Source organism: Heloderma suspectum, chromosome 5 (genome assembly GCF_057233095.1).
Source record: "Heloderma suspectum isolate Gila_16-S chromosome 5, 16-S_ref, whole genome shotgun sequence".
Lineage (NCBI taxonomy): Eukaryota > Metazoa > Chordata > Lepidosauria > Squamata > Helodermatidae > Heloderma > Heloderma suspectum.
In genome coordinates this window covers 161,940,719-161,967,695 of record NC_139462.1, presented here as the reverse complement: position 1 = coordinate 161,967,695, position 26,977 = coordinate 161,940,719, and the positions used below count along the sequence as shown (strand labels likewise).

The following is a 26,977-nucleotide window of genomic DNA, read 5'->3' as shown; positions in this document are numbered from 1 at the left end:
AAAAGAATACAGTGAAAGGTTCACCACCTCCTGTCACGTAGTGATTTAAACCAGCTTCCATGTGCCAGCACAAAATGTCAAAGAGTGCTCTAATTGAATAATTTCAGCATAAGATATCCCATACTTAGCTACCTCCTTCTTATCTGTCTTAAGGATGTTGGCATGCCAAAAGTGATCATCTTGTCCTGACCTTGCATCCAAGGATAAAAGAGTCCCATTGGGTGGCTTTGGATCTTCACCTGAAAAACAAAAACAAACTAATAGTGCGCTGTTCAGAGAACGGCAGGCCAGCACTCTTCATTTTCTGTCCACCTTTGATTGATATATTTACATATACTGTACTAATGATGCCCAGTTCCATTGTGAGGAAACATACAAATTATCAAATACCGAATTGGTTACATTTAGTCTCTAAACAGTTAACAGTATAACAGTTTATTTAAGTATAACAGTTTATTTAAACACAAGTGTGTCATCTGGTGTAGAACTGAGAGAACCTTGATGAAAAAAAGATCATGTTTCTAGTAGGGATGTATAAAAGTTACTTACCGTTTCGCGGATCTGCTTCGCAGTAGGGGGGGTCCCTCCCCCCGTAGGTCCCTCCCCCCGGAGTCCTGCGCAGTAGGTCCCTCCCCCCGGAGTCCTGCCCAGCCGGCTCCGCTCCGCGGGGATTCCGTGGAGCCGCTGGCCGGCTCCGCCAGCAGCCGGCCACCTGGCCACTGGGTAGCAGGGACACAGATGGCGGCTGCCATAGCCACTGCCGTTTGCATCCCTGTATTCAACCGTGATAGGCTACATAAAGACTCACGTAGCCTATCACGTCTGGGTTAAAAAACAAAAACGTGTATGCAAATGGCGGCGGCTATGGCGGCCGCCATTTGCGTTCCTTATTTTTCGCCGTCTTAGTCTACGTAACTATTTACGTAGACTATTATGGCGAAAATAAAGGGGAAAGCAAATAGCGTAGTGGGCGCTATTTGCATTCCTTTTTGATTTGCTGTTTTAGCCTACGTAAATATTTACGTAGACTAAGGTGAAAAATAAGGAATGCAAATGGCGGCTGCTGTAGCCGCTGCCATTTGTGTAAGCGTTTTTTTTTTTTAACCTAGACGTGATAGGCTACGTAAGTCTTTATGTAGCCTATCATGCCTGTGTAAAAACACACACACACACACACACACACACACACGACCAGACTGCAAATGGCAGCGGCAGCAGCCGGTCGGAAGACCAGCCGCCATTGAAGCCGCTGCTGGAGCCGCCGCCGTCTGGAACATCCGCCCCAGGTAAGTCTCGTCCCGGGGAAGATCTGTGGGGGGGCGGGGGGCAGCAGGCCGTTCCGCCACGGATTTCAGGGGGCCGAATGCCAGTGCATTTGGCCTCACTGAAATCCGTGGCGGAATTCTCCGCCATCCCTAGTTTCTAGCCCCCATGGTTTTAGAGAATAGGGGGGAAATGACCAAGTAGAATCTGCTAAATAAAGTCTCAGATATCAGAGGAGGGCATTATGTGTTGTTCACCTTGTAGTGAAGGAGCAGGATGGTTTGAGGGAATATAACTACATTGTTAAAGGTAACCAAGCCTCAGCCTGGCCAGTACCTGGATGGGAGATTTTCTGGAAGTCCCATGGGCCACTTGAAAGAAGATGGGATAATAAACAATATGTGCTCTCGCTTCCATTTCCTCTGCTCTGTAATGACGCATTTTTCTTTCCCCTCTTGCCACCTTATAGCTCAATCTTATATATATTTAATCAGAAGTTACTCCCAGGTCCAGGTATATAGGATTGCTAGCCTTAGTTCTGTCAAAAATATCCACATTCCAATAAATAAAACTGTCCTTAATTTGCAATGACAATACCTTCAGACAACCATATGAAAGAGATATCTCTGAATTTGCTCAAAATGGCAAAGTCTGTTCTGATGGACCCCCCTGCATTTTCTGATGTCAGATTATGGAGACTCTGAAGGCCAGAAATCTGTATTGCCACCTCTATTCCTAGACCTATTGTGGTTCACCAAATAGTGCCATGCTTACCAAAGCTGAGCTCAAGTGTGATGTTGTCTTTGTCTTTCAGCTTCCTGCTAAATGTCACCTTCAGCTGAAATGCCTGCCCACGTCTCACAATCAACCTGTCATTTTTGTAATCATTGGTATGATGGAGACAGGTATTCAGTTCCTTGAGGAAATCAACTCCAGTGGCCTTCAGAGGGTCCTCTGCAAATGATGTCAAATAAATTTTTCAAACATACACACTTTCCCCTTATTGACCGAAGTGTGAAAATGCATTTTTTTTAATGTGCCTTTAAATGTGCATTTTAAAAATATCTGCATTCTTGAACATGATCACTAGTTCAGGAATGTGCAAACATTTTTCAAAATAATGCACTCCTGTTCACGTTCGAAGTTGTGAACCGAGCACATTTGAATGATCTGCAAACTGAAACAAAATGCTTGTACATTCCTAGTGCCAGGGCCCCTGGTGGGGACTACTGCAACTGGCACCAGGCCTCTGGGCCCCCTTTTAATTCAGGAGGGTGGGTGTTGTCAAAAGTCCAGGGCTCACACAGCTGGATGTGCTGGTGCCATGTTAATTTTCACACAACCCAATGCCCATGTCACCTATATTGCAAGTAATGCCTTGTGAGAAAATTAACGGGGCACTGGCACTAGTGAGTATGGCCATGTGGGCCTGGCTCTCCGGTCAACACCGTTGCTGCTGGGAGTGCTGGGATCATGCTGACAGACCAATGGTCGCAAAGTTAGTTCTCACACAATGCAATGTCCATGACATATGCATTGAGGTCATCACACTGTGCAGAAATTACCTTGGTGCCAGCAAGTATGCAACAAAGCCCAGCTACTATCACCCCCAGGAAGAAGAGTCCTGTCCGGGATAGGGCATAAGGCCTGCCGTGGGGGTGGAGCACAAGCCCACATTGTGCCAGGCAACCTTAAACCTGGCATTGGCACAGTCAGCGTAACTTAACAGTTGATAGTTTGGGCAAAATTGTGCCATTTAGCTTAACTTGGCAATCATGCTGGAGAACTATCGAGCAGAAATTGCAGGGCAAACAATGACAAAACTATTTGTTGTACTGAAAAGAAACAGAAATTTACAACACTAATATACAAATACATATATAACTATAATATTATATATAATATTATTATAATACTTAAAATAATATAATTATTATATATATTATTATATTATATATAATTTCTCTCTCAGGGTTTTAAGATCACTTTCCTTTCTTAGCCTATATAACAATCTTTAAACAATGGATACCAATTAGGGTTGCCACGTCTCCTTGAACCAAGCTCTATAGCTGTACCTTTGCCAGCAATTGGAACTACAGCAGTTACCGGGTGAACACGCCTCAAAAGCTCTACCTGCTTATTTCTGCATTGTAAACCTGTGTTAAAGGGACAGAAGCGGGCCTGGGTTTTTTTCAACCTGCCCAATCGGCAAATTGAATACAAACACAAAGTAAATTTTGGCCTCCTTATCTGAAGCAGAAGGGGCAGAATTCCCCTTACAGGTCATGGTTCTTATTAAAAGCTATGGGGTTGAGGGCCCACTAGCTTCAGTGGTAGACTCATAATATCACTCAGCTGAAGTGTACAGATCCTGGTTTTGTCAAATAAGAGTGGAAAGAAACAAGGCAATTCAAGCCATAGAACTGAAGTTCTCTCATTCACTTACCAGCTTGACTCATGATCCTTCCTTTCTTCCTTCCTTCCTGGGCTGTGTTCTCACAAGATGTGCAAAGGCAGCAGCGGCTTGTACCGTGTCCTTACGGCTGCACGGAAGGAACCTGTCCCTTTTATCAGAGTCCTTGAGGCATCAGAATGTACTCTGCCAAGGGGTGGGGTCTGGAAAAAGGAACCAATATACAAAATGACCTAAACTTTACACAAACATGCAAAAAGGAAAAGAAGAAAAAACCCTATTCGGGCTAAACTCAATGTGATGGGGCCGCTGGATGTATTTTATGCATCTGCCCCATTCGCAGACAAAGCAGGGGAGTCTACTGTTTATACAAAAAGGTGCAGGGAAACAAAACCTACCCTCTCCCCCTAACTTACCACACTGTGCTGCTTTGGGTGAGCAATTTTTGCTCAGTTCAGCCTACTTACAGGATTGGCACTGGGCTGGGAGAAAGCCACTTAAAGGAGCAGAATGTGGTGGGGAAGGGTTACCGTGAGGTAAGGGCAGGAGAGAGTTTCAGCCCTCTCCCCTGATATTCATGCAAAAAGAGAGAGATCCACACCCCTACTTTATATATAAACTGGGCAGACTCATGGAGAATGTCCCCATCAGCCCTAGCTTGGCCCTCAAGTAGCCTTAAGACAGGCATCCAGTGATGCTCATCTGAAATCAAATGAAAGCCAACAACCATACTTTTTGTGTTTTCACCTACAAGAGGAACCAAGTATATGAATTAGGAGTGGAGTGCAGTGGACACAAATCTGTTATATATGGCCTTCATTCAAATGGCCTTTAAGGGACATCTGAAGGATTTTCATCATTAAAGTAGCCTTCCCCAACCTGGTGCCCTCCAAATCTGTTGGCCTACAATTCCCAGCATATCCCAGCCAGGCTGGCTGCTGACCAGGGCATGTTGGGAGTTGTAGTCCACCACAACTGAGGCACTAGGTTAGGGGAAGCTGCCTTAAAATAGCAGAATTTCCTTCACCCACAAATCAGAGGCTTAGTAGCATTCTTGCTGTGATCAAAGGTTGCAGGCTTAAGTTGCCGCAGGATTGACAACTTCGCTAGAACCTACCGTCCTCATCTGTGAGCAGGGAAGGCTGGAAGCAGAGGAAACGTGTGTGGGATGTGTAATCAATATTTATTTAAAGGTGGTAGATTTTTAGCTAGAAAATTCATTTCAGGTTTACCCGAGTGGTTCAAAGTTCCAAGCAGCTTTACACTGTGAAGTTTGGTCAACCCATGCAACATAATGAGGTGGCAGAGCCTAGGGCTGGTAGAGTGGTGGGCTGTACCATTTCAACCTGGAAGTGTGGGATGGATGCCATTTTGGAAAGTTTCCATATGAAAATAAATAAATAAATAAATAAACCTACAATCCTTATACCCACTTACATGGGAGTAAGCCTCACTTAACTCAGTGGGGCTTACTTCTGAGTAGACTTGCATAGGATTGCACTGTAAATCTACCTGCAAGTGAAAGAACAGCCTATTAGAGACAAGTTCTAGACCAGCCCTCCCAGTGGTAAGGGAGTTTTCTAGTTGCAGGGAATTCAGTAACCTGACCCCTCATCTGCAGTCTAAAGTGGCACAGTCCATTCAGGAATATATGGATCAGGATTAATGTCAGTTCCTCATGTTAATTAAATGGCAAGGTTGGCATAAGTGAAAAAGAATCGCATAACGGACGGCTCAGGGCTATAGCAAATTAGCTACCCTGAAGAATGCTTCAGCAAAACTGGCTGTCAAAGAAAAACAGCTGTGAGGGCCTGTTTCAGAGATTTAGGGTGCAATCCTATGCATGTTTAGACAGGGAAAAGGCCTACAACTCCCAGCACACCCCAGCCAGCTTTTCTCTGTCTAAGCATGCATAGGATTGCACCCTTAACTTTTCAGTTTATCCTGCATCACAAAAATAAGCCAACACACCAGCTCATGATGATATGAGCTGCATCGCTTGGCAGGGTGGTTCCCTATAACATAGACTCAGTTGATACTAGGGTGGCCATGTGTCCGATTTTACATAGGGCAGTCCTCTGTTTTGAAGGCATCCTCTATGATGCTGACAAGATGGACAACCACAATAGGTGGTCCTCATGTTTGGGAACTGGGTGTGGAGCCTGTTCTACATGGGATTCCACTCCTCCTAAGAAAGCAGGTCTGTAGCTTAGGGATACTCCTTGATCCAGCTTTGCCACTTGAGGCACTTGTGGCCTTGGTGGCTCAGAGTGCCTTTTGCCAGCTTTGGCTGGTTCACCAGCCACAACCATTTCTGGACAGGCATAGACTGGCCTAATGGTTTATTCCCTGGTAACCTCCTGGTTGATTACTGCAATGTGTTGTACGTGGGGCTGCCCTTCAGAATGACACAGAAGCTTCAGCTAGTACAAAATGCAACTGCCAGAACAGAACTTTAATGGGTACAGCTGGGGAGATCACATTACAACAGTTCTGAAGGAGTTACAGCTTGGATCCAAACATCTGAAGGAATGCCTCTCCCTATGCTTGCCTGCGCCTTAAGATTGTCAGTGGAAGCTCTTCTCCAAGTACCTTTAAGAGGCCCAAGTGGCCATTGGTGGCTAGGAGTGCCTACTTTCAGCTCTGGCTAGTTTGCCAGCTACAGAGCTTCCTGGATCAGGATAGCCTGGCCACAGTGATCCATGCCTTAGTAACCTCATGACTGGACTACTGAAATGCACTCCATCTGGGGATGCCCTTGAGGATAGTTCAGAGGCTTCACCTAGTACAGAATGCTACCACTTGGTTATTGAGCAACGTGCAGAGTCAGTCATATTTCACCTAGCCTCTAAGATTTGCACTGGCTCCCTATTTGCTTCAAAACTACTTCAAGTTATTTTTGTTGGCTTACAAGGCTCTAAATGACTTGGGACCCAACTACTGGTTGGAGCACCAGTCCCAGTATGTACAGCCTGGCCTTTGAAATATTTGTGGGGGGGCGGAGCTTGCTTGTGGTCCCACCCATGGGTAATGTCTGGGGAGTGGTGCCCCAAGCAGGGGCCTTCTCAATCATGGCACCTTCATTATGGAAGTCCCTGTCTTTGGAGGTGCAGCAGGCAGCTTTCATAGTTAGTTTTACTGGATACTTAAGATCCACCTCTTCACCTAGTCCTTCAGGTAATTTTCATGCTTTTGAGCAGACCCGAGTCTTCTGTGGTGGCTAGAGTTTCAGAGATTCTTGGATAACATTATCTAGATCTATTTCACTCTGATTTCAATTTGGTACAGTAACAGCTTTAGTCACCCCGATTGGTGACTTATGCCAAGGAACAGACATCACTGATTCTCCTGGACCTCTCAGTGGTGTTCAGTACCAACAAACATGGTACCCTGCTGAGCTGGGCACTATGTTGTGATGGTTCTGTTCCTACCTCCATGGCCTGTTCTTGAATGTGACACTGGGGAACTATTGATCTGCCCCTTCCTTGGGAATTATACTATGGCAGCCTTCCCTCGTGTTGTGCCCTCCTGGTGTTTTGCCCCACTACAGCCCCATCATCTGACCATTGGCTATACTAGCTGGGGCTGATGGAAGTTGTAGTCCAAAACATCTAGAGGGCACCACATTGAAGGCCGTGCCGTGCCACAAGATTGTTTGGTCCCACACACTGTTTAACGTCTACACAGAATGTCTGAGGTCAAGAAATTTGGAGTGAGGTATCATCAATACTTTGGTATGCTGGGACCAGGCATACAGAATACATCATGCCAGTTCTGAAAGAGGCTACACTGCCTTCTGATCAATGCACAATTTAAAATACTGGTTTAAGCCTAGGAGGCCCGGAATGACTTGAAACCAAGGAATTGTGATGACACCCAGCTCTACTTCTCCTTTTCACAGCCAAACTAGCTAAGACATAGGTCCTAGACATAGGTGGCTATTCTGGCCTGGGAAGTGGCATCCAGCCTGTTTAGGGTAGGCTTATGCACCCTGTGAAAGATCAAGTTTGCAGGCTGGAGATGTTAGATTCAGCCCTATCAGTGAAAGCCAAGGCAGCCTCTGTGCTTGAAGCACCTTTCAGCAGCTGAAAGCGTAGATGAAAATAGCATTGGATTGAATGTTCTCCCCTCTAGTTTCATGGGGCCAGTTGGTCCCTGGGCAGCTTGAAGTGGCTGGGAGAGTGGCATGCAGACTGCCCTCTCTTCCCAAATGCCAAATTTGGAATGATGCTATGCTGCAGCATTGTTCCAGATGCATTGTATATGTGTGTGTAGATGTGTGGAAGGAAGTCCGCCCCACCTTCCCTCTTACAATGCATCTGGAATGTCATGTTATTGTTCCAAATGCAACATTATGGGAGAACATGGCAGCCCTGCTGGCTGTTCCCAAACACTTCAAGCAGTTGGGGAAATTATTAAAAAAAATAGTTTAAACAGGCACGGCCATCCCATCTTTAATGGTAAGGCCGAAACGTTTGCACCCTTCCATATTCCTCCCTCCAAAAGGATATTTTTTTTCCTTATACTTTCACCTCCATGCTGAAATTACTGAAAAAGTTGCACAAGGTTCAGAACTGCAATAGAAAATGGTATTTCAGTGGTATATAGAAGACCAACAGTGTTCCAGATGTAATCCCTTATCTTTATTGTACAAAGCTGAAACTTCACCCTAACCCCTCCCAGTTGAGAAGGCAGACAGGTGGTACGTTACCTGGGGTAATGTGGTGGATCCCCCTCACCCAGCTCTCCCATTCTCTGTCCTGGACCCATCCCACTCTGTAAACTTTCCCCAATCATGTTACCAAGTCTGCCATTGGTCTGACTCCATTCTCATTGGTGGCTAGTGGCTTCGTGCATGCTTTATTCAAGTATTGCAGTTGCACATGCATAGCTTCATTCTGACCATGCATGCTTCCTCTTCCGCTCCAGAAAGCATACACAAAGGCAGCATGCAAAGCACCCTGGTGGACCGCTCCCTCTGACTAGGATGACCTCTACACACAAATACAAATCTACATCTGAGTTAGCATAGATCACGGATTCTAATTTAGACCTAAAAATTGGTATTGTTAAATAGGTGAAAGTTGGAGACCTTTGCTGATCTACTGCAAATCCCTTCTACCTGCTTGTGCTGTATAAGACTTAGAAGCAGTCTGGTGTTTCAGCCTGATCATTAAGTATGGAGGATGTTTCATTAATACGTTCTTTAATTCAACACAGACCTGGCACAGAAGTCACATTCTGATCACTCAAACCATGGATTGTGAGCATGCTGTGGGCCCTCTTGGGTGCTGATTCCCTTCTCCATTTCCTGGTTTCCTCTAATCAGAGTGATGTGCATATTGGGGAAAGCTATGATTACAGCTAACTCCCAAACCATAGTTTGGAGGTTAGCACTATCCATAGTTGCCTCATTGAAATGTCATGTTTAGAGCAACCTAGAAATGGAGGAGCGAATCAGCACATAAGAGGTGAAGAGAGAATACTTCAGTCTGTTAAACTTTCATGATTTGAGCCATAATGTAATATTTGTTGGCACCTTATAGTCCATTATTAATAGAAAAGTCAGTACTATTTACTCCCCATAAACCACTCACACAAAAAATGGACTTCTTGAACAACTAAAAAAAAGGTGGTTTTTAAAACTAAGTATTATCAAAGCCAGTCTATCTGGCGCCCTCCAGATATTTTGGACTTCAATGTTTCGGAATTCTGAGCTGAAGTTCAAAATTTGTGAAGAACACCAAGTTGAGGAAGGCTGATCGAAGTCAATATGAGAGAGCTAGTATAATTATATTTCACAACAATAACAAACCTCCCACGCCCATGCACCAATTTCAAATTCTAAAGGTTTCAGCCATTTACAATAGGCATTCACATCTTTCCACAATGTGATTAAGGAAGTCTTATAATTTTCCAAAATGAACAATTGAAATATGCGACTCCTGATGGGATGACAGAGCTGACATCAATGCTTGATGGTGGTCTTGAAGTTTCATATTTACAGGGACAATGTTTGGTTAAAAAGGAGCACAAGGAGAGAAATATATTTGTAGAAAACAGTTTGAGCAATAAAAAAAATATGTGTATTAATTCATAGCCTTGAGATAAATGTCTTTAACACTCAATATATACACATTGTGAAATAAGTATTACAGGGACTTCATAATGTAAATTAGTCCAATTTGTGAAATTCCCTGGCTCTCTTTGGAAGTCAAGAGGCCTAAAAGTTATACTAATAACCATTAAGGGGATAGAAGTGCTCTAAGGTGTCATTCCCAGCACCTACAACACATGTGATTAGGACAGATTTATCATCTTGGTTCAGTAAGAAAGAATGAGAATTCCAGATCTGTTTGGAGCAAGAATGCTCTTCATACTTTCATAACAGCCTTGAGCACTAGCAGATTTTGACTAGTGGGATAAGGCTGAGTCATGTGTCTTTGCTTTGTGGAAATCATTAAAATCAGCACTTTTATTTCTTGATGCAGATGATCACGATGGTTCTTGACATCTTTCTTTCAAAAAAGCATTTTGGACACGAAGCAATTCAACTTCCTGTAAAGACAGAACATGAATACTCAACTAGAACTTAAACTTATGGATGAAGCCACTTAGGATTGTATCCCAAACAATGTAAGCAAACCTACACTTCTGCCCTCAATGCTTGTAAGCCTCCGAACTTGGAGGCTTATGAGCATTCGAATGCAGAGCGGGAGGCATGGTGGTGGAGGCAATCATTGCCTCCTTGTCCTCTTGCCCTGCATTTTAGCTAGATGAGCTTTTTGCCGGTCTACCTGGGGCGCTTTGGAGGGGGAGGGAAGGAGGCTGGAGAGGCCTTGAGATAACTTGTATCCCAGCCTTTCCAGTCCCCTCCCCCCCTCCCATGCCCACTTTACCCCCTCTCCGAGGTTGAGTTCCAGACCTTGGAGAGGCCGGCATGAGTCTCTACACGCTGGCTGCGAGGGGGAGGAGATAGGGAGTGCAGATTCCTAGACCTGAGTGTGGATTCTCTGACCTCGGATCAGGGAATCTGAAGTATCCTATGGTCTCCAGACGCTGTCTAGGGGCCATAGAATTGCTCCCTCCAATACCCATATCCAAGTACAAGTCTACATCAGACTTGGGAAACCTGGTATAATTAGAAGGAGCAGTTCCCATCTGAAATGTGCACCAGAGTATGTTTAGTGGGATGGAGGAAAGTTAGCTCTATTAAGGTTACAATCCTATACATAAAGCAAAGATAGCCGTGCTGAAATTCCAAAATCCATAGCAGTGTAATACCTTTCTTAGGCCAACCAAAAGATCAAAGACTGTGCAAGCTTTTAAGATCTCCGATCAATTCATCAGGCAAGATGTTATAAAAAGCTGGTTGTGGGGAGGGGGGATGACTTGACAGTAAAGTCACATTGCCTGCATGTTCAGAGTCCCACGATGAGGGAACAGAGGTCTGCAGACATTCGAATTAGCCTTTGCATGTCATGTGAAGGTCCTGCTTCTGACACTAGGGCTGCTGGGACAAAGAAAGGGGAAATGTAGGATCCTCCACTTTTGTTCTCAAACATGTTTTCCATCTTGGGTAAAGCACATGGGTTCCTTCTGCCAATGGAGCAAAGAGAGAAAGTAGGCCGTCTTTATATTAACAAAGCAGGATGTAAATTTAGATGGTGTTCAGGGTAAAAAATTGAAACCAAATTGCATAACTTTACCAAGTAGTTGGAGGGGATGAACCCTTAGAGAATGAAGCACCAGTTACTAGTGGTATAAAATCCTTTTCCTCCAGTGTAGGGTCCCGCTGTAGAACATCCTGTTTTGTTAATATAAAGACTGCCTAATTTCTCTCTGTGGTCTAATGGTGAAGGGAGTCTGTGTGCTTTGCCCAGGAAGCAAAACACTTATGAGAACCATGGGATTTTATATTTGCAAAAATGGAGGATCCTAGATTTCCTCTTTCTTCATCCCAGCAGCCTTAGGATCTTCCTGTGTACCCATCACATGATTTGCAAAGCCTAATTTGAATGTCTGCAGACCCCCCATCCCCATTCCATCTTGAGACTCTGAACATGCAGACAATGTGACTTTACCATCAAGTCACTTCAATCCCCCCTGCCCTCAGTTTCCTTTCTCCCAACTTGGTTTTTATAACATCTTACCTGATCATAGAATAGTATTCCTACTCAATGCAGGAATCCAAGTCAGAGCATCGCTGACAGATGGCTGTCCAACTTCATCTTGAATGCCTCCAGGGTGGGAGAGCCCACTACCTCCCTAGGTAATTGGTTCCATTGTCATACTGCTCTTACAGTCAGGAAGTTTTTCCTGATGTTCAGATGGAATCTGGCTTCCTGTAATTTGAGCCCATTATTCCGTGTCCTGCGCTCTGGGATGACCAAGATCCTGGCCTTCCTCTCTGTGACAACTTTTCAAGTACTTGAAGAGCACTATTCTATCTCCCCTAAGTCTTCTCTTCTCAAGGCTAAACATGTCCACTTCTTTCAGTCTCTCCTTGTAGGGCTTTGTTGCCAGATATTTGATGAAGAGTTCTGGAGATCTCAAAAACGTGCACATTTTTTTTCCTGATCTTTTGGTTGGCCTAATAATTACAGTGATACGGATTTTGGAATCCTATACATACTAACTTGAGAGTAAGTCTCACTGAACTCAATGGAGCTTACTTCTGAATATACACATAAAGGATTGCGCAGTAAGAGAACAAAACGGTAGTTTCTTTATCAAACATTTGCCCTAGCTTCAATCAGAAGTGAATTTGATTCTCATCTAATCCTACCTCTATAAGTTTAGCATTCTCTTTCTTCACCTTCACAAGATACTGGATCTTCTGATTTACATTTTGGTGACCAACCAACTTCCCGTTCTCCTCAGCGAGAAACTCGACCTGTTTCCTTAGCAAGGCTATCTCCTGTATTTCAAGGGAAGCATCAGAAGAATTAGAATGTAATTGAGCACCTAATCAGAGCTTATCTGATGAAACTAGACCTTAAAAATATTTTCCATTACAGCCTACTTGAAGTATTCTCATCGGTTGCATTTTTTGTTCAAACTCTACATACTGAGGCGAATTCACTGCATCATCAAAAACTGTAACCCAAGCCACATAATTACTAACAAGCCACACATACCCACCTTTTCAATTTTTACTCTCTCTTCATATGACTCTTCTAGTTTTGATCTCATTTCTTCTTTCTTGTTGAATGCCTTTGACTCCAAAGCTCTTGTTCGTTCCACCTCTTGAATCATTTCCTGAAAGGCAGTCTCCTTGCTTCCAAGTTCACTTCTGGCTTTTTCTAACCTGCAAAAAAAAGATTTTAAGTAGAGACATTAATTGTGAATTTGACCATCACAGCAAGATGTTTCTTATTTGTCACTTGTAATTCTACAGCAAGAATGTCCAACTTTTTCCAGCTCTCAAGCCCTGGCCCTGGCAGTGCAACTCCACTAGATGGGCTCAGAGGCAAGTCAGAGAGGCAAAAAACATTTCCATCACCCCTCCTGTCCTGTCGGCAGCAGGATTCTTGGAAGCATCTGAGATCAAAGGGTTCCATCTAGCAGGCAGCAATCCAGTAAGACTGCACCCCTAGTTACTTATTTCTGAGCAAACATGCATAGTATCAGAGTGCATATCCTATAGATTATGCTGGGAGAACAAGTCACAGAAGTATTATAAGCAAATATTAGCTTAACAATATTTAAACTTGAGGTAAGACCAAGTATTTGAGGTATTTGATCAATAGGCAAAGGATTTGTAGAACACATGATTTGTGTTCTGCATGGCTTTCATAAAATATTGGCTAGAGTAATAAACATTTCAACACGTTAGAATTAAGATATTCCAATTAGAAACTGCCTTTGCTTCAGATAGTGTTTTCAATGCAGCACAGGGGGAAGGAATGGGACGGTACGATTGAAGTCCAGGTGAAATCAGTTCTGGGCCCCCAGACAGATAAGAGTCCATTGACAGAAAACTGTGCTGCCATACTGATAATTATACATCACTAGATCACTCTGTTCTTGCATTGCATCTGTATTAACTTCCATACTATTTTCACTTCAATTTTTCTTAATAACAACATTACTCATTATTATGTTATCTGTCTCTCCTTCTCACAAGTGATGCTAAGAACACCCTTTTATTCTGGCATACATAATTTCTGAAAATTAACATGTTAAAGGAAGTGAGAGTGCCATTTGAAGAAATAATGTAGTCTGCCAATGTGGCTCCTTCATAGTTCAATATCTCATATTATAGCAGCTGATTTGGGATTTGTGAATAAAACCCTATTTTAATAATTCTTATTGACTGATAGTGTAACATTGTGCCATTCAGGCTGTCTTCTATAGTGCTGTAATCCTGGGAATCTTCACATATAAGCGTTAAGCCTATGGATGATTACAAATGTTGCCATTAGGAAACATAAGAAAACTTTCCTCCAAACATGTACTTGTGATCTGTTCCACTGTAGTCAGTACAATCTGCATGTAATCTTCTGTGCTCACATATTCCTACATGAATTTTCAGCACCAAATCAATGTTAAATGATTTAAGTTAGTAAAATATAGTTCAAAACTGGAATTAGACAGCAGTCTTATGGTAAAGTTTTCTGCTGCCATCTGCTGGCTGAAAGCAAGGAAGAGGTTGATGTTTTAGAAAGCAAAGCCATTCCACTTGGAACACTTGCTTTTTTAATGTTAAAGTGTTCAGTCCCATGCAGACTGAGCTTAGCTGTAAGTCATTTAATATAGTTATATATTCAGAAATATTTAACTTACTCTGATCTAACTTTCAGTATTTCTTCCATTGCTTTCTTCTAGAAAAGAAAATAGAAGTGTTACATAACTTTGATATTTAGAAGTTATACCAGTGATGCTACAAAACTTATAACTGACAGCCAAGTTATTCTCTGGAAACAGCCTTGTCACTACTCTACAGTTTATACTATCTGCAACTGCAGTTAGTACTATACTAATGAAGAGGATCTCAAGAGCCTCTTGTTGAGGGTGAAAGAGGAGAGTGCAAAAGCTGGTTTGAAACTCAACATTAAAAAAACGAAGATTATGGCATCTGGCCCCATCACTTCCTGGCATATAGAAGGGGAAGAAATGGAAGCAGTGACAGATTTTACTTTCTTGGGCTCCAAGATCACCGCAGACGGTGAGTGTAGCCATGAAATTAAAAGACGCTTGCTCCTTGGGAGGAAAGCTATGGCAAGCCTAGACAGCATAGTAAGAAGCAGAGACATCACCTTGCTGACAAAGGTCCACATAATCAAAGGTATGGTTTTCCCAGTAGGAACGTATGGCTGTGAGAGCTGGACTATAAGGATGGCTGAGCGCCGAAGAATTGATGCTTTCGAATTGTGGTGCTGGAGAAGACTCTTATGGGTCCCCTGGACTGCAAGGAGGTCAGATCAGTCCATCCTAAAGGAAATCAACCCTGAGTGCTCATTGGAAGGACAGATCCTGAAGCTGAAGCTCAAATATTTTGGCCACCTAATGCGAAGAGAAAACTCTCTGGAAAAGACCCTGATGCTGGGAAAGACTGAAGGCAAAAGGAGAAGGGGACGACAGAGGATGAGATGGCTAGATAGCATCACTGATGCAATGAATATGAACTTGAGCACACTCCGGGAGAGAGCGCAGGACAGGAAGTCCTGGCGTGCTATGGTCTATGGGGTCACGAAGAGTCGGACACGACTGAACAACAACAAATCTTGTCTTGCCCTTGCACCCAATGAAATTTGTATTAATTCCAGTACCTGCAGTTAATTCTGCAATTGTTAAATACTTGCTATTGATGGAAAGTGCACTGTAATGAGTAAGACGTTCTGAGAAGCGTCCGTAGCAATATCAAGTCGCTTTCTTACAAAAGACAACGATGACGTAATATGCATCTACCAGTGGTTGTGGTTAAGCCAGTTACTCTCTCTCTCTCTCTCACGCACGTGCACACCCCCCCCCCCCACTCGTCAACCTGGAGAAATCTCATGACCCTCCAGAGTGGTTTTGGGGAGTCATGGGGGAGCAGAGCTGTAGATGCGGGGGAAGAAAGGAAGTTGGTGGACATACTCCCACTGCCCATGAGCAGATGTGAGGAAGCAGGTGTTTGGATCTAAGCCAATTAATATTAAATTCTTCTTCACTTTTTCTGTATAAATCACAAGAAATGCTTCTAAAATAACAGCTGAAAATCAAAGTTACACCCATAGTGAAAGTCAAGCCCAAGGGCACTAACCATATATGAGCCTTAATTAAACTAAAAAGATGCAATACCTTTGCCAGCCTCTCTTCAGTGATTTCCTTCTCTCTCTCCCTTAGGTCTTGAATATTTGGATATTTTGTACCGCTGTAAGAAACCCATATATATAGCGTACTTCAAATGTTCAAAGCACGTAAAGTACATCTCTTCTCATCTTTACAATAGGCCTGAAAGGTAAGCCAGTATACATACCCCCTCCTCCTCAGTGTTTCAGACTGAACATAAGAAAGGAAAGGCATAATTCTGTCTCTTGCCAACTTTCCAGCTCTTCAACCCCCCACCTTTCCCCCCTGCATGCTGAAGCATCACCACATAGCCTTCTTTGGCTTGCCACTTCCTCACTTCTCATTCCCCCTCCCTTATTGGAGGCAGCCTTCAATAGTTAACCCATATGTTGCCTTTATTTTACTATCTCAATAAAAAACTCAATTTCTGGAAAAGCTGTGATCTCATCTCTGTTGCTCCCTCCCAAGTTCCTTACGATGGCACTCAACTACCCAGACGATATTCCTAGAAGTTACACATGCTGTGGTCCTGTGTATTTTAGTAAATGTGCTAGTTTCTGGGCCAGCCCTACTGGACTGATAGTTGCTTGTTCTTGGGTAGAACAAAGCCAGGACTGTAATGGGAAGAGGTACCCCTTGTACTTGAGCTATATCTCTACCCCCTGGCCATTCACATTCCAGAAGAGCTCAATCCCTGAACATGGAGAAGTAGTTTGCAGGCATGCAGAGAGATGTGTCCTGAACAAGTATGGTTTGTGCTATGGCATGGAGGTCTAGTATGAAAGTACTATTATTGCTAACTATTTGCTCTGCAAAGTAAGAAAATTGCTATTTAGCTATTACTAAAAGATTTCCGTGCAAACCATCCTATTATTTGACACCGATTTATACCTTATCTTCCTTCCTCTTCTGGCTTCTTCAAGCTGGCTCTGTAGATTTCTGTTGTTTTCCATTAATACCTGCATTTCCAGACGGGTGTTTTCCAATTCACATAACTGAGTCTAAACCAGAGGACAATATGATACAGTTGATTTGAAACAAGCATGTCATAACTGTTCCCTAAGTACTCTTGAAATCAGTACTAAATGTGCATGTTTTTGTACCAACAAAAGGTTGACAATTAAAAATATATCTCTAGGATTGGAAAGAATAAATATAGAACTGATTCCTTTATTATCGGTTGTTTGCCCAATGGAATTGTTTGTCCCCACACCCTTCTTAAGTTCCGTCAAGATGATTAAGATCACAGTGGCAGCAAAGAGCACTTCAACATAGACACTACAATAACCCACAAATGATCATATTGGATATATAAAGTGCTTGAATTGTTTACCTTTAGTCTTAGAATTTCACTATTTTTTGCATCTCTTTCTTCATTTAACTCAGATACAAGTTGTTCCAGGGTAACTGCAGAGGCTCTCTGGTCTGCTATCTCCTGCTCGTGCGTTTGTAACAGCTTCATCAGATTTGGGTCAAAGTTAGGTGGAGTTTTCGGAGTCTATTAAGCAAACACAGAAACATTTAAACTGTTGAGCAGGACACTCCTTTTAACTATTAATTGATAAGCAATGACAAGGTCCAGCACCAGTTGAAGAAGGCAACAGTTGCCACACAGTTGCCATAATGAACAATATAGGTTACAATTACAATTTAGTCATTTTGCTGTTAAACTAAACTACAAATACTATTTCTGGTAGAGCTGTTTGCCGTATTATACATCAGTATCTCTCTCTCTCTCTCAACATTCAGACATAATTCCATATATGCATTCCACAGAAGCAATTGAATAGCATAAAACAAGAAACCATTTCTTAAGAAAAATCGTACCTGTGGAAGTGCTGCAACAGCAGATTCCACAACACAGTCTATTTGGCGCATTTTAGATTCATATTCACTCCTCCTGTTTTCCAGTTCTTCTTTCCTTTTGACAAGCTATAGAAAATGCCAACAGATTAAAAAGGCAATACACATTAGCAAAGGTCTCTGTGGGAACATAGCCTATGTTGGACTTTTATACTGATGTGGCATACAAACATCCGCATAACATTAATTCTCCTGCTGATCATTGCTTTTCTTCATATCTGGGAGTCTCCTGCATGAGCTCGTGTGACATCTGAATGGGCACATATTTATAACTCACCTACTACTTAAGAGCCCGATGGGCTGCATTTCGGTCTCTAGTCACAGCCAGTGCATGCTACACTGCCAGGCTTCTGTTACCATGGCAGAGGGCCTTGTGGGGATACAGAAGGGGAAACCATGCATAACTACGCCACTAATGCAAAACTTGGGTCTTGTGATACAAACAGCATCAACGTCTACTACTTATTTTGTGGTGGCAGTCTACCAGCCCATTTAAACCATGGTTAATCTTAACTGTGGTTTATTGAAAACAAGCCAACTTCATAAACCATGGTTTGAAGTTGTCTTGTTTTCAATAAGCCATATTTTAAGCCAACCACAATTTGTCTGGGTTCAGACATAACATAATCTACAGTCAACTGAAAATGGAAGCAAAAGCTTCCCATCTTCTCAAAGTTATGACGGAGGACCGGGGAGGGGGATGCTGATGAGCCCAAGTGTCGTTCACATAATGCTGTCTGGATGCAGCTACTCTTACAACACAAAAGCAACCAATCTAGACTAGGATGGGAGAATAAGGTTTGTTTTCTCGTCCACCATTTTTCAGTGGTAATAACACTCATATTTACCTGCTCCTGAAGTTCTTGAATTAATGCATCTTTCCTAATTAGATCTTCTTGTGCAGACTGAAGAAGTGCTGCATCATTTTTAGACGCTTCTGTTAAAATGCTTAGCTGCTCAGACGTATGATGCAGGTCTTCACAAAGAATCTCTTTCTATGTAAACAATGTACAATAGCAACAACAAAAGCCTAGTGATTGGCATAGCTCAGCAACCTTTTCAAATAAATGCAATATTTTATTATAGTTCCAGTTATCCAGTATTTAAGTCTTGTAGTGCATTTCTAGGCAAAGTAATCTTATTCTGAAGTAGATTATTTGTGTAGCACATCAGTTTGTTATTTCTATCCCCAAATACTATTTTAACCAAACAACCCAAATACATTTTAGATTAAGGTAGAAGCTAGAAAAGGTTAAAAATTGCATTTTATACATTAATATGAGGATGTGTATCTAAGCTATAAATATCTGTTCTCTGGGTACAATAATATACCTCCTATTTAGTTTAGACAAGAGAATTTGCTACCAGTAACTGTCTAAAAAAGAAACTGTGGTTTAAAAAGTCCTATTTTATTTCTACTCAGAACTTTAGAAGTACATTCTTTCCTCTATGGGGCATATAGCATACATACAGCCGAAGCTTCTCAGCAGATAAAAAATGCTGAAGCTATGACAAATACTATATGTACATATATACTCTAATTTAAGTCCCAATGAGCTCAGTGGAACTTACTCCAAGGTAAGTGGGTGGCTGAATCTGCACATAACAGTTATACCATTATCATAACTACTGGTACACATGACATCAATGGGCACCAATAGTTATGATAATGGTATGATAGAGGTTTAACTGTTATGTTAGAAACAAAGCCCTATGAAGAGAGACTGAAAGAACTGGGCATGTTTAGCCTTGAGAAGAGAAGACTGAGGGGAGAGATGATAGCGCTCTTCAAGTATCTGAAAGGTTGTCACAGAGAAGAAGGCCAGGATCTCTTCTTGATCATCCCAGAGTGCAGGACACGGAATCATGGGCTCAAGTTACAGGAAGCCAGATTCTGGCTGAACATCAGGTAAAACTTCCTGACTGTTAGAGCAATACGACAATGGAACCAATTCCCTAGGGAGGTGGTGGGCTCTCCCACACTGGAGGCGTACAAGACGAGGCTGGACAGCCATCTGTCAGGGATGCCCTGACTTGGATTCCTGCATTGAGCAGGGGGTTGGACTCAATGGCCTTGTAGGCCCCTTCCAACCCTACTATTCTATGATTCTATGGGTAGATTCAGCCGGTATAGAATTGCAGCCTATCTTTGGTAATCTCTTCACCTACCACTGTTTCCAGTCACAACCACTGGCTAAAACATTACTCAAAACTATGAGGATTTGAAATTTGATTGTTTAAAAAGGTGAATTCTGAGATTCAAAACTTGAACCAGAGTACTTGGATCAGAAAGGGTATGTCATTTTGCATTCTAGTTAAATGATATTTGCATCTATTAGATATTTTATAGAAACATTTTCAATATGTTAGTCAAATTTAAAATGGTATTATAAATAACAATACTATAAATAATCTTACCTCAGTTTTGTCAGCAACTTGCATTCTCTCCAATGCCTCTTTCAATTCTCCAATTTGCCTCTCTTGATCTTCTATAATTGTTTTGCTGCTGTCTTTTGCAGCCAAAGCAGAATTATACTTACACTAAGAAAGCAAGAATGTCAAGTTATGGTAGAAACAATAATTTATCAGATCTATATACAAACAGATCAGTAGAAAAAATTGCTGAATAGATCCATTCTGATACATATCAAATCCACACCAAAGTCTTGATAATTAAAAAAACCAAGAAAATAATATAGCGACTTGAAAAATACCAGAATAAGTTATCTCACAAAAAGTTATTGCCATCTAACAATATTACAATTTATATATTTAGATGCGAGCTGTTAACCAGATTTCTGCTCTAGCACATACATTTCAAAGCCAATACTTTAAAATTATTTTCTAGCCAATAGAGGTGCTATAAAAAGTAATTTTCAAGCCATCTCAAGGTACCAGAGGCATTCAGTACAACCTGCTGTTGAAAGCATTCCAGCTTCTGTCATTCTACTTTCACAAACTACTCTTGGTACCACCTGGGCATGAATGAAAGAACATACTTTCAAGTCTTCCAGCTCACTTGTGAGTCCTTCGATGCACTCCGTTTTCTGACTGGTAGACATCCTCATTTCCAACATCTGGCTCATCAGGTCCGATACAACTTCCTAAAACAGCAAAACTGTATTAAGCTTCATTTTGCTGAGGCACTGCAACAATGTAGAGTCAGTAAAGTATTTGTTTTTATCTCTTAAGATCAGCATCAAGATGCCATATTATAAGCAACTCGCTCAAAACAGTTGTGCTGCTGCCAAATTGTTCACTTTAAGGGGGTGACCACCGTGTAAGAGAAAAAATGGGCTTCTTAACACCATCACTGCAATTTAACCCTCCCAAGCTATTGGGGGTTACTTCAGCAGCTCTTAGAAATATTTGTTAAACTTTTTTTTGTTAAAGCAAACCTGAGCCACCTCATACTTCATTTATTCCCCAACAATTAGGGGGGGTCAGTCATACCGTGGTGTTTCATCTCTTCCCACCCCACCTTTTTTTGTGTGAAAAATTATGTTTAATTTACTAAACTGTCAGGGGTCCAATTTATCCCTATTGAAATGAATGAGAAAATGAAACTACCAAATGCTTAAGTTAATCGGGGTCCATTCTATCCACAGCAACTCCTCAAAATAGGGCAGGGAAAATAACATTTTGCCTACATCACAGATTTCATGTTTTATGGTTATATCACTTCAAAAGCACTGGAGTAGAATTTTTCTGTTTTTGTAATTCCCACCCCCTGAACACTAAGTGTCCCCCCCACCCCCCGCAAAATACCGTAGCTGTCTACTGGACCCCAGGAATCAATTTACCATAGGAGGTTGGTTTTATCTTGACAGAAGAATTGTGGCTTACAACGAAGTAAACTTTGTTGTAAACCACAATGAGCAAAAATAATCCAGGCTTTGTTGATTCATACATAAATATAAGCTTCCTGATTCACACATAGACAAGCCAGCAACTGGGGAAAGCTAAACTAAACTTGGCAAGAGTCCTCCTCCTGGCTGTGCAGCAGGAGAGTGCACTAACCTGAGGCTTCAACTCAAGGTTGCAGAGTGTCATGGACATAATTCTAAATCCTGGCTTAGCTTTACATGTGAACCAGCCTTCTATTCTATAAAAGCACACTGTAAGTTATACACATACCTTATCAGCATTGTTTGTTTTCTGTAAGGAAGCAATAACCTCTTCCGCAGTCATTAAATTTTGTTCCAGTTTCTGCAACTTTGTTTCCTGGAGGAAAAGTGGGTCCAAGTTACTGCTAGACTTCATCTCTTTTCAAGAATTTGGGATAGAAAGTAAGATGGCAAAGAGCATAGGACTCCTTAGATTTGCAAACATAGGGTAGAATCTAACTAAAGTTCTACTTAGAGTAGACTGATTGAAATGAACGGGACTTAAATTAATCATGACTAGCTTAAGTCCCATTCATTTCAATGGGTCTACTCCAAGTAGGCCTTTAGTTGGATTCTACCCATAGCGAGTGACCAAATACCATTACTGAAAATCTAAATTCAAAATGTTCCAGCTATAAGTATACACTGTTGTACCTGCTGCTCACATATTGATGCCATTTCAGAGTACTGTTTCTCAAGGTCCATAATTTGAAGAGCTTTTGGGTGTTCCCTATAAGAAAAATGTTATTACCCTTTTTGGAATCTTCATTTATAACCAACTATCACACTAACAAGGAACAAACATAGCAGGTTTGTATTATGCTCAGTTTTATTTTTACAGTGATCATGCTTTGGACTGGTATTAAAATGACATTTTTATTAGCAGGGGAGAAGCAAGTTTCTCTTCAACCCATTCGGGTTACAAGTTACTTATCACTTAGTACTTCCATTGGTGTGTGTAACCTCCGACTGCCCATCCAACACTTCACATGGCCCTCGGAGCCATACAAGTTGCCCACCCCCGATTTGCATAATACACTAACAACATATAATCTAGTAGTCTGACAGTACCAGTTACAAGTACAGCAACAGTATCCAGGATATATAAAAGCTACCCGTCAGTGTTTGATTTATATTTCTAGAAAGAAAATATTTGAACTGAATAGAGAGCTGACATACTACATCATATAGATTTCTGCTTCGTACAAGATGAAACCTATGTTATTTTGTGAACTAAAAATATCCTCTCCACAACCCACTTGCTGTCTACTCTCCAAATAAATCCTACCATTAAACCACAATCACAGATATCAGTTCTTTAGAAGAAGCAAATCAAACTCAGAAGGTATGGCTGAAGGAGCAAAGGGGAACAGTACAGTCAGCGGTCCAGCAGGCCCAGATTACTAGGCACACATGGTCCTGTTTCTCTATTTAGTAGCGGTTTTGATGTTACTCTTCCCATCCCCTTCACCAGAAGCTATTTTTTCCTGAATACTTCCCTTCAAACATTGTCTCCTTGCGCTGGCTAGCATCCCAAACATCACTCCCACCTGCTGTAGTTTCAGCTTGCAACTGGAATATGCAATTCTGTAACCTACCTTGACTCTATTAGTATAGAGCAGGGGGGGGAACTGTTCTGGGCTCAGGGCTGGAATACCTCCTGGTATACCCCCTGGGAGCTAGATGATATCAGGGTGCGGCCCCTCCCTTGCAAAGGCCCATCCCCTTTCCACAAAGGCCCCCCCCATCTTTCTGCGCACAGAGAAATGGAAAGCCTTTCCCTTGTCAGCACTATAGAAAAGCAGCCTCTCTAGCACTTATATGGGAAACCATGCATTTCTCTCTGATCACTGACTTCTAGTGCTGAAAAGGGAAACAGGGCTCCCTAGGCACAGGGAACTAGCTGACAAACTGAAGGGGAGACGGTATGGGGGAAGGTAGCTGGGAGGCTGAATGGGAAACTCCTTGATATTGAGAAAGGTGGGACACAAACAAAGAAAATTGAAACAGTGACAATTTTAGAATTGGTAGACATATACCATCAAACTCCAGGACATAATTGTTTATGGAGGAAATCACTGAATTGTTTATATGTGCTTATGCATGGAAAAAGCAATGACTTAACATAAATACTAATTAAAATCATATTAAAAGATGCAACTACCAAACTCCAAATGGAACTCAGGATTTCAGATCAGCAGTACTTACTTGGCATTATGTTCTTTATCTTCTTGTAACTGCATTGTTAATTTCTGATTATGTTCTTTCTCACTTTCCAAGACGGCCAATAAATTCTAAAATATAATAATGTTAAAATATTTAGTGTGTGACTACAGGTTTTTTTCATTTCTGCGTTCAATTCTCACGGGTACTTAGATGAATACATCATATCCTAAGATTATCCTTAGCAAAATGTTAAAATCAAAGTGAGAGTCACAAGCACTGGAGAGCATCATTGATAGTTCAGTGGCAAAGAAATGATCAAGAATACAGATCAGAGCAAGTTCTCTGCTTTTGTCATATAAAAGCCCTGATTACTTCATTAAAAAAGGAGCCAATAATGGCTGAGAGACTGGGCCTCTGTACAAAGGGGAACAAAAGCCATCATATATCCTGTGTTTGATTTTCCTCAGGTCAGTGTCTGAGGGAAACTAGTGCTTGTGGGATTGGGCAGGCCATCTCTCGGGCTGCTAGTGGGGCAGGTAAGACAGGTTCCCCCCCGCTCCCCATACAGCTAAAACTGATGGTTCCAACGTATTTTTGAGGGGCAGGGTGTAGCCCTGCTTTCTAGAAACTTTTGCCAAAAGGTTTGCACAGAACTCCCACATACTTCAGGTGCTGTGAAACAGAGGTGCAGTCACAGTAGGAATTATTGTTTTGAAGGACATGTTTTCAGCATTTCTTAATGAGGGGCGTTGGGGGAAATGCATGGTACATAGGCATTTACACATCTATGTGTGTGGCACATATATTGTAGTGGTTGGAGGGAGGGAGCAGGTGTAGAACCATGCTTTGGCCCTTTCCCACCACTATGACTTATTTTGGTTCCTACTTGTAACTATAGATTACATGGATCAGTATAATTAAATGTTAAGTCTTCATACCATAATACATTTACCTGAAGCTCAGTTTTCAGTGCTTCGCTTTCCTGTTGGCTATCAGTGAGCTGCTGGGTCAGCTGGTCAGTCTCAAATTTCAGTATTTCCTGGAGATTGTCATAATCATCTTGCAGGCTTATTTTTTCTTCAAGTATTTTCTCATATTCTAGCCTTCAGTGAAAGAAGTTTACAACATTAATCAAGAGGCATGTGCTTTTGTATACCACCTCCCAGTTTCAAAACAAAATGTGTGTGTTTTGAATCTAATCCTCAAGGATTAGGATAGAGGCAAAAGGAGGCTAGAAGTACAGAGAAAGGCAGAGCAAGCAGGCAAAGCAAGCACACGCACACTTTTTGGTTGCAGTTGCATCATCATACAGCCATCTTTTATATCAGGGGTGTCGAACCTTTTTCAGTCAGGCCTCTTGGGTCTCATGATTGCCCCATGTGAACTGACAGCAATGCCCTAAAACACACCCGAGACTCTTTTGAGGCTGTATATTGTAAGGGGAAATCAGTCACGGCAGGCAAGACCTCTTTCAGGGAAAATTGTCTTCCACTGCAGATCTTCCCATTCTAGAGCGCCTGAGAAGCTGCCAAAGAACCCCCATAATACAATTTGAAAAAATCACTGATGTAGATTCTAATTCTAGGTAATTTTCTAATAAATGAATAGATTCTTTTGAACAAGGTCTAGGTTTTTAAAATCTTAAATCAGCATTTAGACCAGGGATAGGCAATGCGATACCCATGGGCTCCAATGCGCCCTGGGACGTCTTTCTTGGCACTTGCCAAGATGCCCTTCAAAGTTAACGCTCCGAAAAGGAGCACCAAAGCAGGGAGGCCAATAATTCCCACTTGGCAATATCATTCTCTAGCTATTTGGCCTTGAACTAACTGTGGAGGTGGGGAAAGATGGCAAACAAGTAACGGTCCTTCCAAAGTGCTGTTTTGGCATCAGTGGAGGAACAGTCACTGGTGAGGGAGGCTGGAGGCAGTGCTGGCAACATTGCAAAGCTTGACATGGGCTTTTTGCCACTTTTGCCAATATGTTCTGAAGCTGTTTGGGACAAGCTACAATGCTGGGTTCAGACATCATGACAAGCTACCCTGAGAACAAGCTATTCTCAACAACCTTACCTCAAGCCATGGGTTCTTAGGGTGGTTTGTTTGCAAAAAACAACCCACGCTGAATTGTCTACACAGAGTTCGGACAACATGATAATCCACGCTGACACTAGCAAGGCTCACAACCCATCGTGCCTATGACGTGTCAAACCAGTCAAAGTTTGAAGTGGTCCTAACTGTATTTGCATGTAGAAGGTTAAGAAACTTTCATTAATAATGACATACCTGACATTATCCAGTTGCAGTTGTACACTCATATGTCTGATAGAAAGTTCACTGATTTCTTTTTCTTGACTTCCTCTGAATATGTCATACTCCATTTTTGCAGCAGATAGTTCTTTATCTGCAGACTGCAGGACAATTCGCAAGTCATGAACCTCACTCTTTAATACTGTTTTTAAAAAGACACAAAGAGCAACATTCTTGTAAACCTCACTTGTTGTAAAAGTTCCTTTATTAGACATGAATAATCACCTGATATAATACTTTACTTAAAAGCTAAAGAAACATGTGGAAGTTTCAAAAAAAGTCATTCTTTCCCTCTTTCAGAAGGTAAGTATACAGAAAGTACAGCAAAGTCAAATTATGAACTTGTGGAAGATGTAAAAAGCACAAAGCAGGCTAAGACCACAGACACACTTTAGCTCAATAAAGAACGGAATTAATGATTCCAAACTTCTTTTCCTGGGCTACTTTTATTGACTGTGTTGGGCCTAAGCAATGTTAAGTGGCTTAGAGTTGCCCTGCTAGAAAAATTAAGATAGCATATACTTCAGGAAACATTTGTTGCCATACAGTGTTTTTATTATAATAATGAAAGTCAGCTTTCATTCTGCAAGCACAGATCCATTCGGCTTCTACTAACAGTGTGTGATGACAGCATACAGAAAAACACATTTGCCTCAGAACTCCCCTCATTGGCTTGAATAGGGGACTGCCTTGGGTCATTGGCTGGATTAATATAACATTTCACCTTGACTTGAGGCAGAGGGTCACCTTGCCTCATTTTCCAGAGCCTTGGATGCCTTCCACATCGACAGGGAGTG

At 41.9% G+C, this 26,977-nt stretch overlaps 2 protein-coding genes across 4 annotated transcripts in view; both read right to left on the bottom strand.

Moving 5' to 3' along the window:
* The window catches only part of LOC146344730 (protein-glutamine gamma-glutamyltransferase 4-like), a 28,794-nt gene extending 24,921 nt beyond the window's left edge, over nt 1–3,873 (bottom strand). The window contains exons 1-3 of the mRNA XM_084858105.1: nt 3,710–3,873; nt 2,038–2,217; nt 133–239 (exon numbers count right to left, since the gene is read on the bottom strand). Of these exons, the coding sequence (XP_084714231.1) occupies nt 133–239; nt 2,038–2,217; nt 3,710–3,722 (300 nt within the window). The 5' untranslated portion in view covers nt 3,723–3,873. The remainder of the gene's footprint in view (nt 1–132; nt 240–2,037; nt 2,218–3,709) is intronic.
* Nucleotides 3,874–8,299: 4,426 nt separating this feature from the next.
* KIF15 (kinesin family member 15) overlaps nt 8,300–26,977 on the bottom strand; it is a 47,329-nt gene continuing 28,651 nt past the window's right edge. The window contains exons 20-35 of one of the 3 annotated variants that reach the window (XM_084858097.1): nt 26,157–26,322; nt 24,824–24,974; nt 23,914–23,999; nt 22,360–22,435; nt 21,956–22,042; nt 20,818–20,922; nt 20,237–20,359; nt 18,667–18,813; nt 17,783–17,887; nt 17,289–17,453; nt 16,847–16,956; nt 15,965–16,037; nt 14,465–14,502; nt 12,821–12,986; nt 12,465–12,596; nt 8,300–10,234 (exon numbers count right to left, since the gene is read on the bottom strand). In XM_084858097.1, the coding sequence (XP_084714223.1) occupies nt 10,172–10,234; nt 12,465–12,596; nt 12,821–12,986; nt 14,465–14,502; nt 15,965–16,037; nt 16,847–16,956; nt 17,289–17,453; nt 17,783–17,887; nt 18,667–18,813; nt 20,237–20,359; nt 20,818–20,922; nt 21,956–22,042; nt 22,360–22,435; nt 23,914–23,999; nt 24,824–24,974; nt 26,157–26,322 (1,793 nt within the window). In that variant the 3' untranslated portion in view covers nt 8,300–10,171. Of the gene's footprint in view, nt 10,235–12,464; nt 12,597–12,820; nt 12,987–14,464; nt 14,503–15,042; nt 15,113–15,964; nt 16,038–16,846; nt 16,957–17,288; nt 17,454–17,782; nt 17,888–18,666; nt 18,814–20,236; nt 20,360–20,817; nt 20,923–21,955; nt 22,043–22,359; nt 22,436–23,913; nt 24,000–24,823; nt 24,975–26,156; nt 26,323–26,977 lie in introns of those variants that run through there. The other 2 variants (XR_014792298.1, XM_084858098.1) reach the window with 2 other exon arrangements.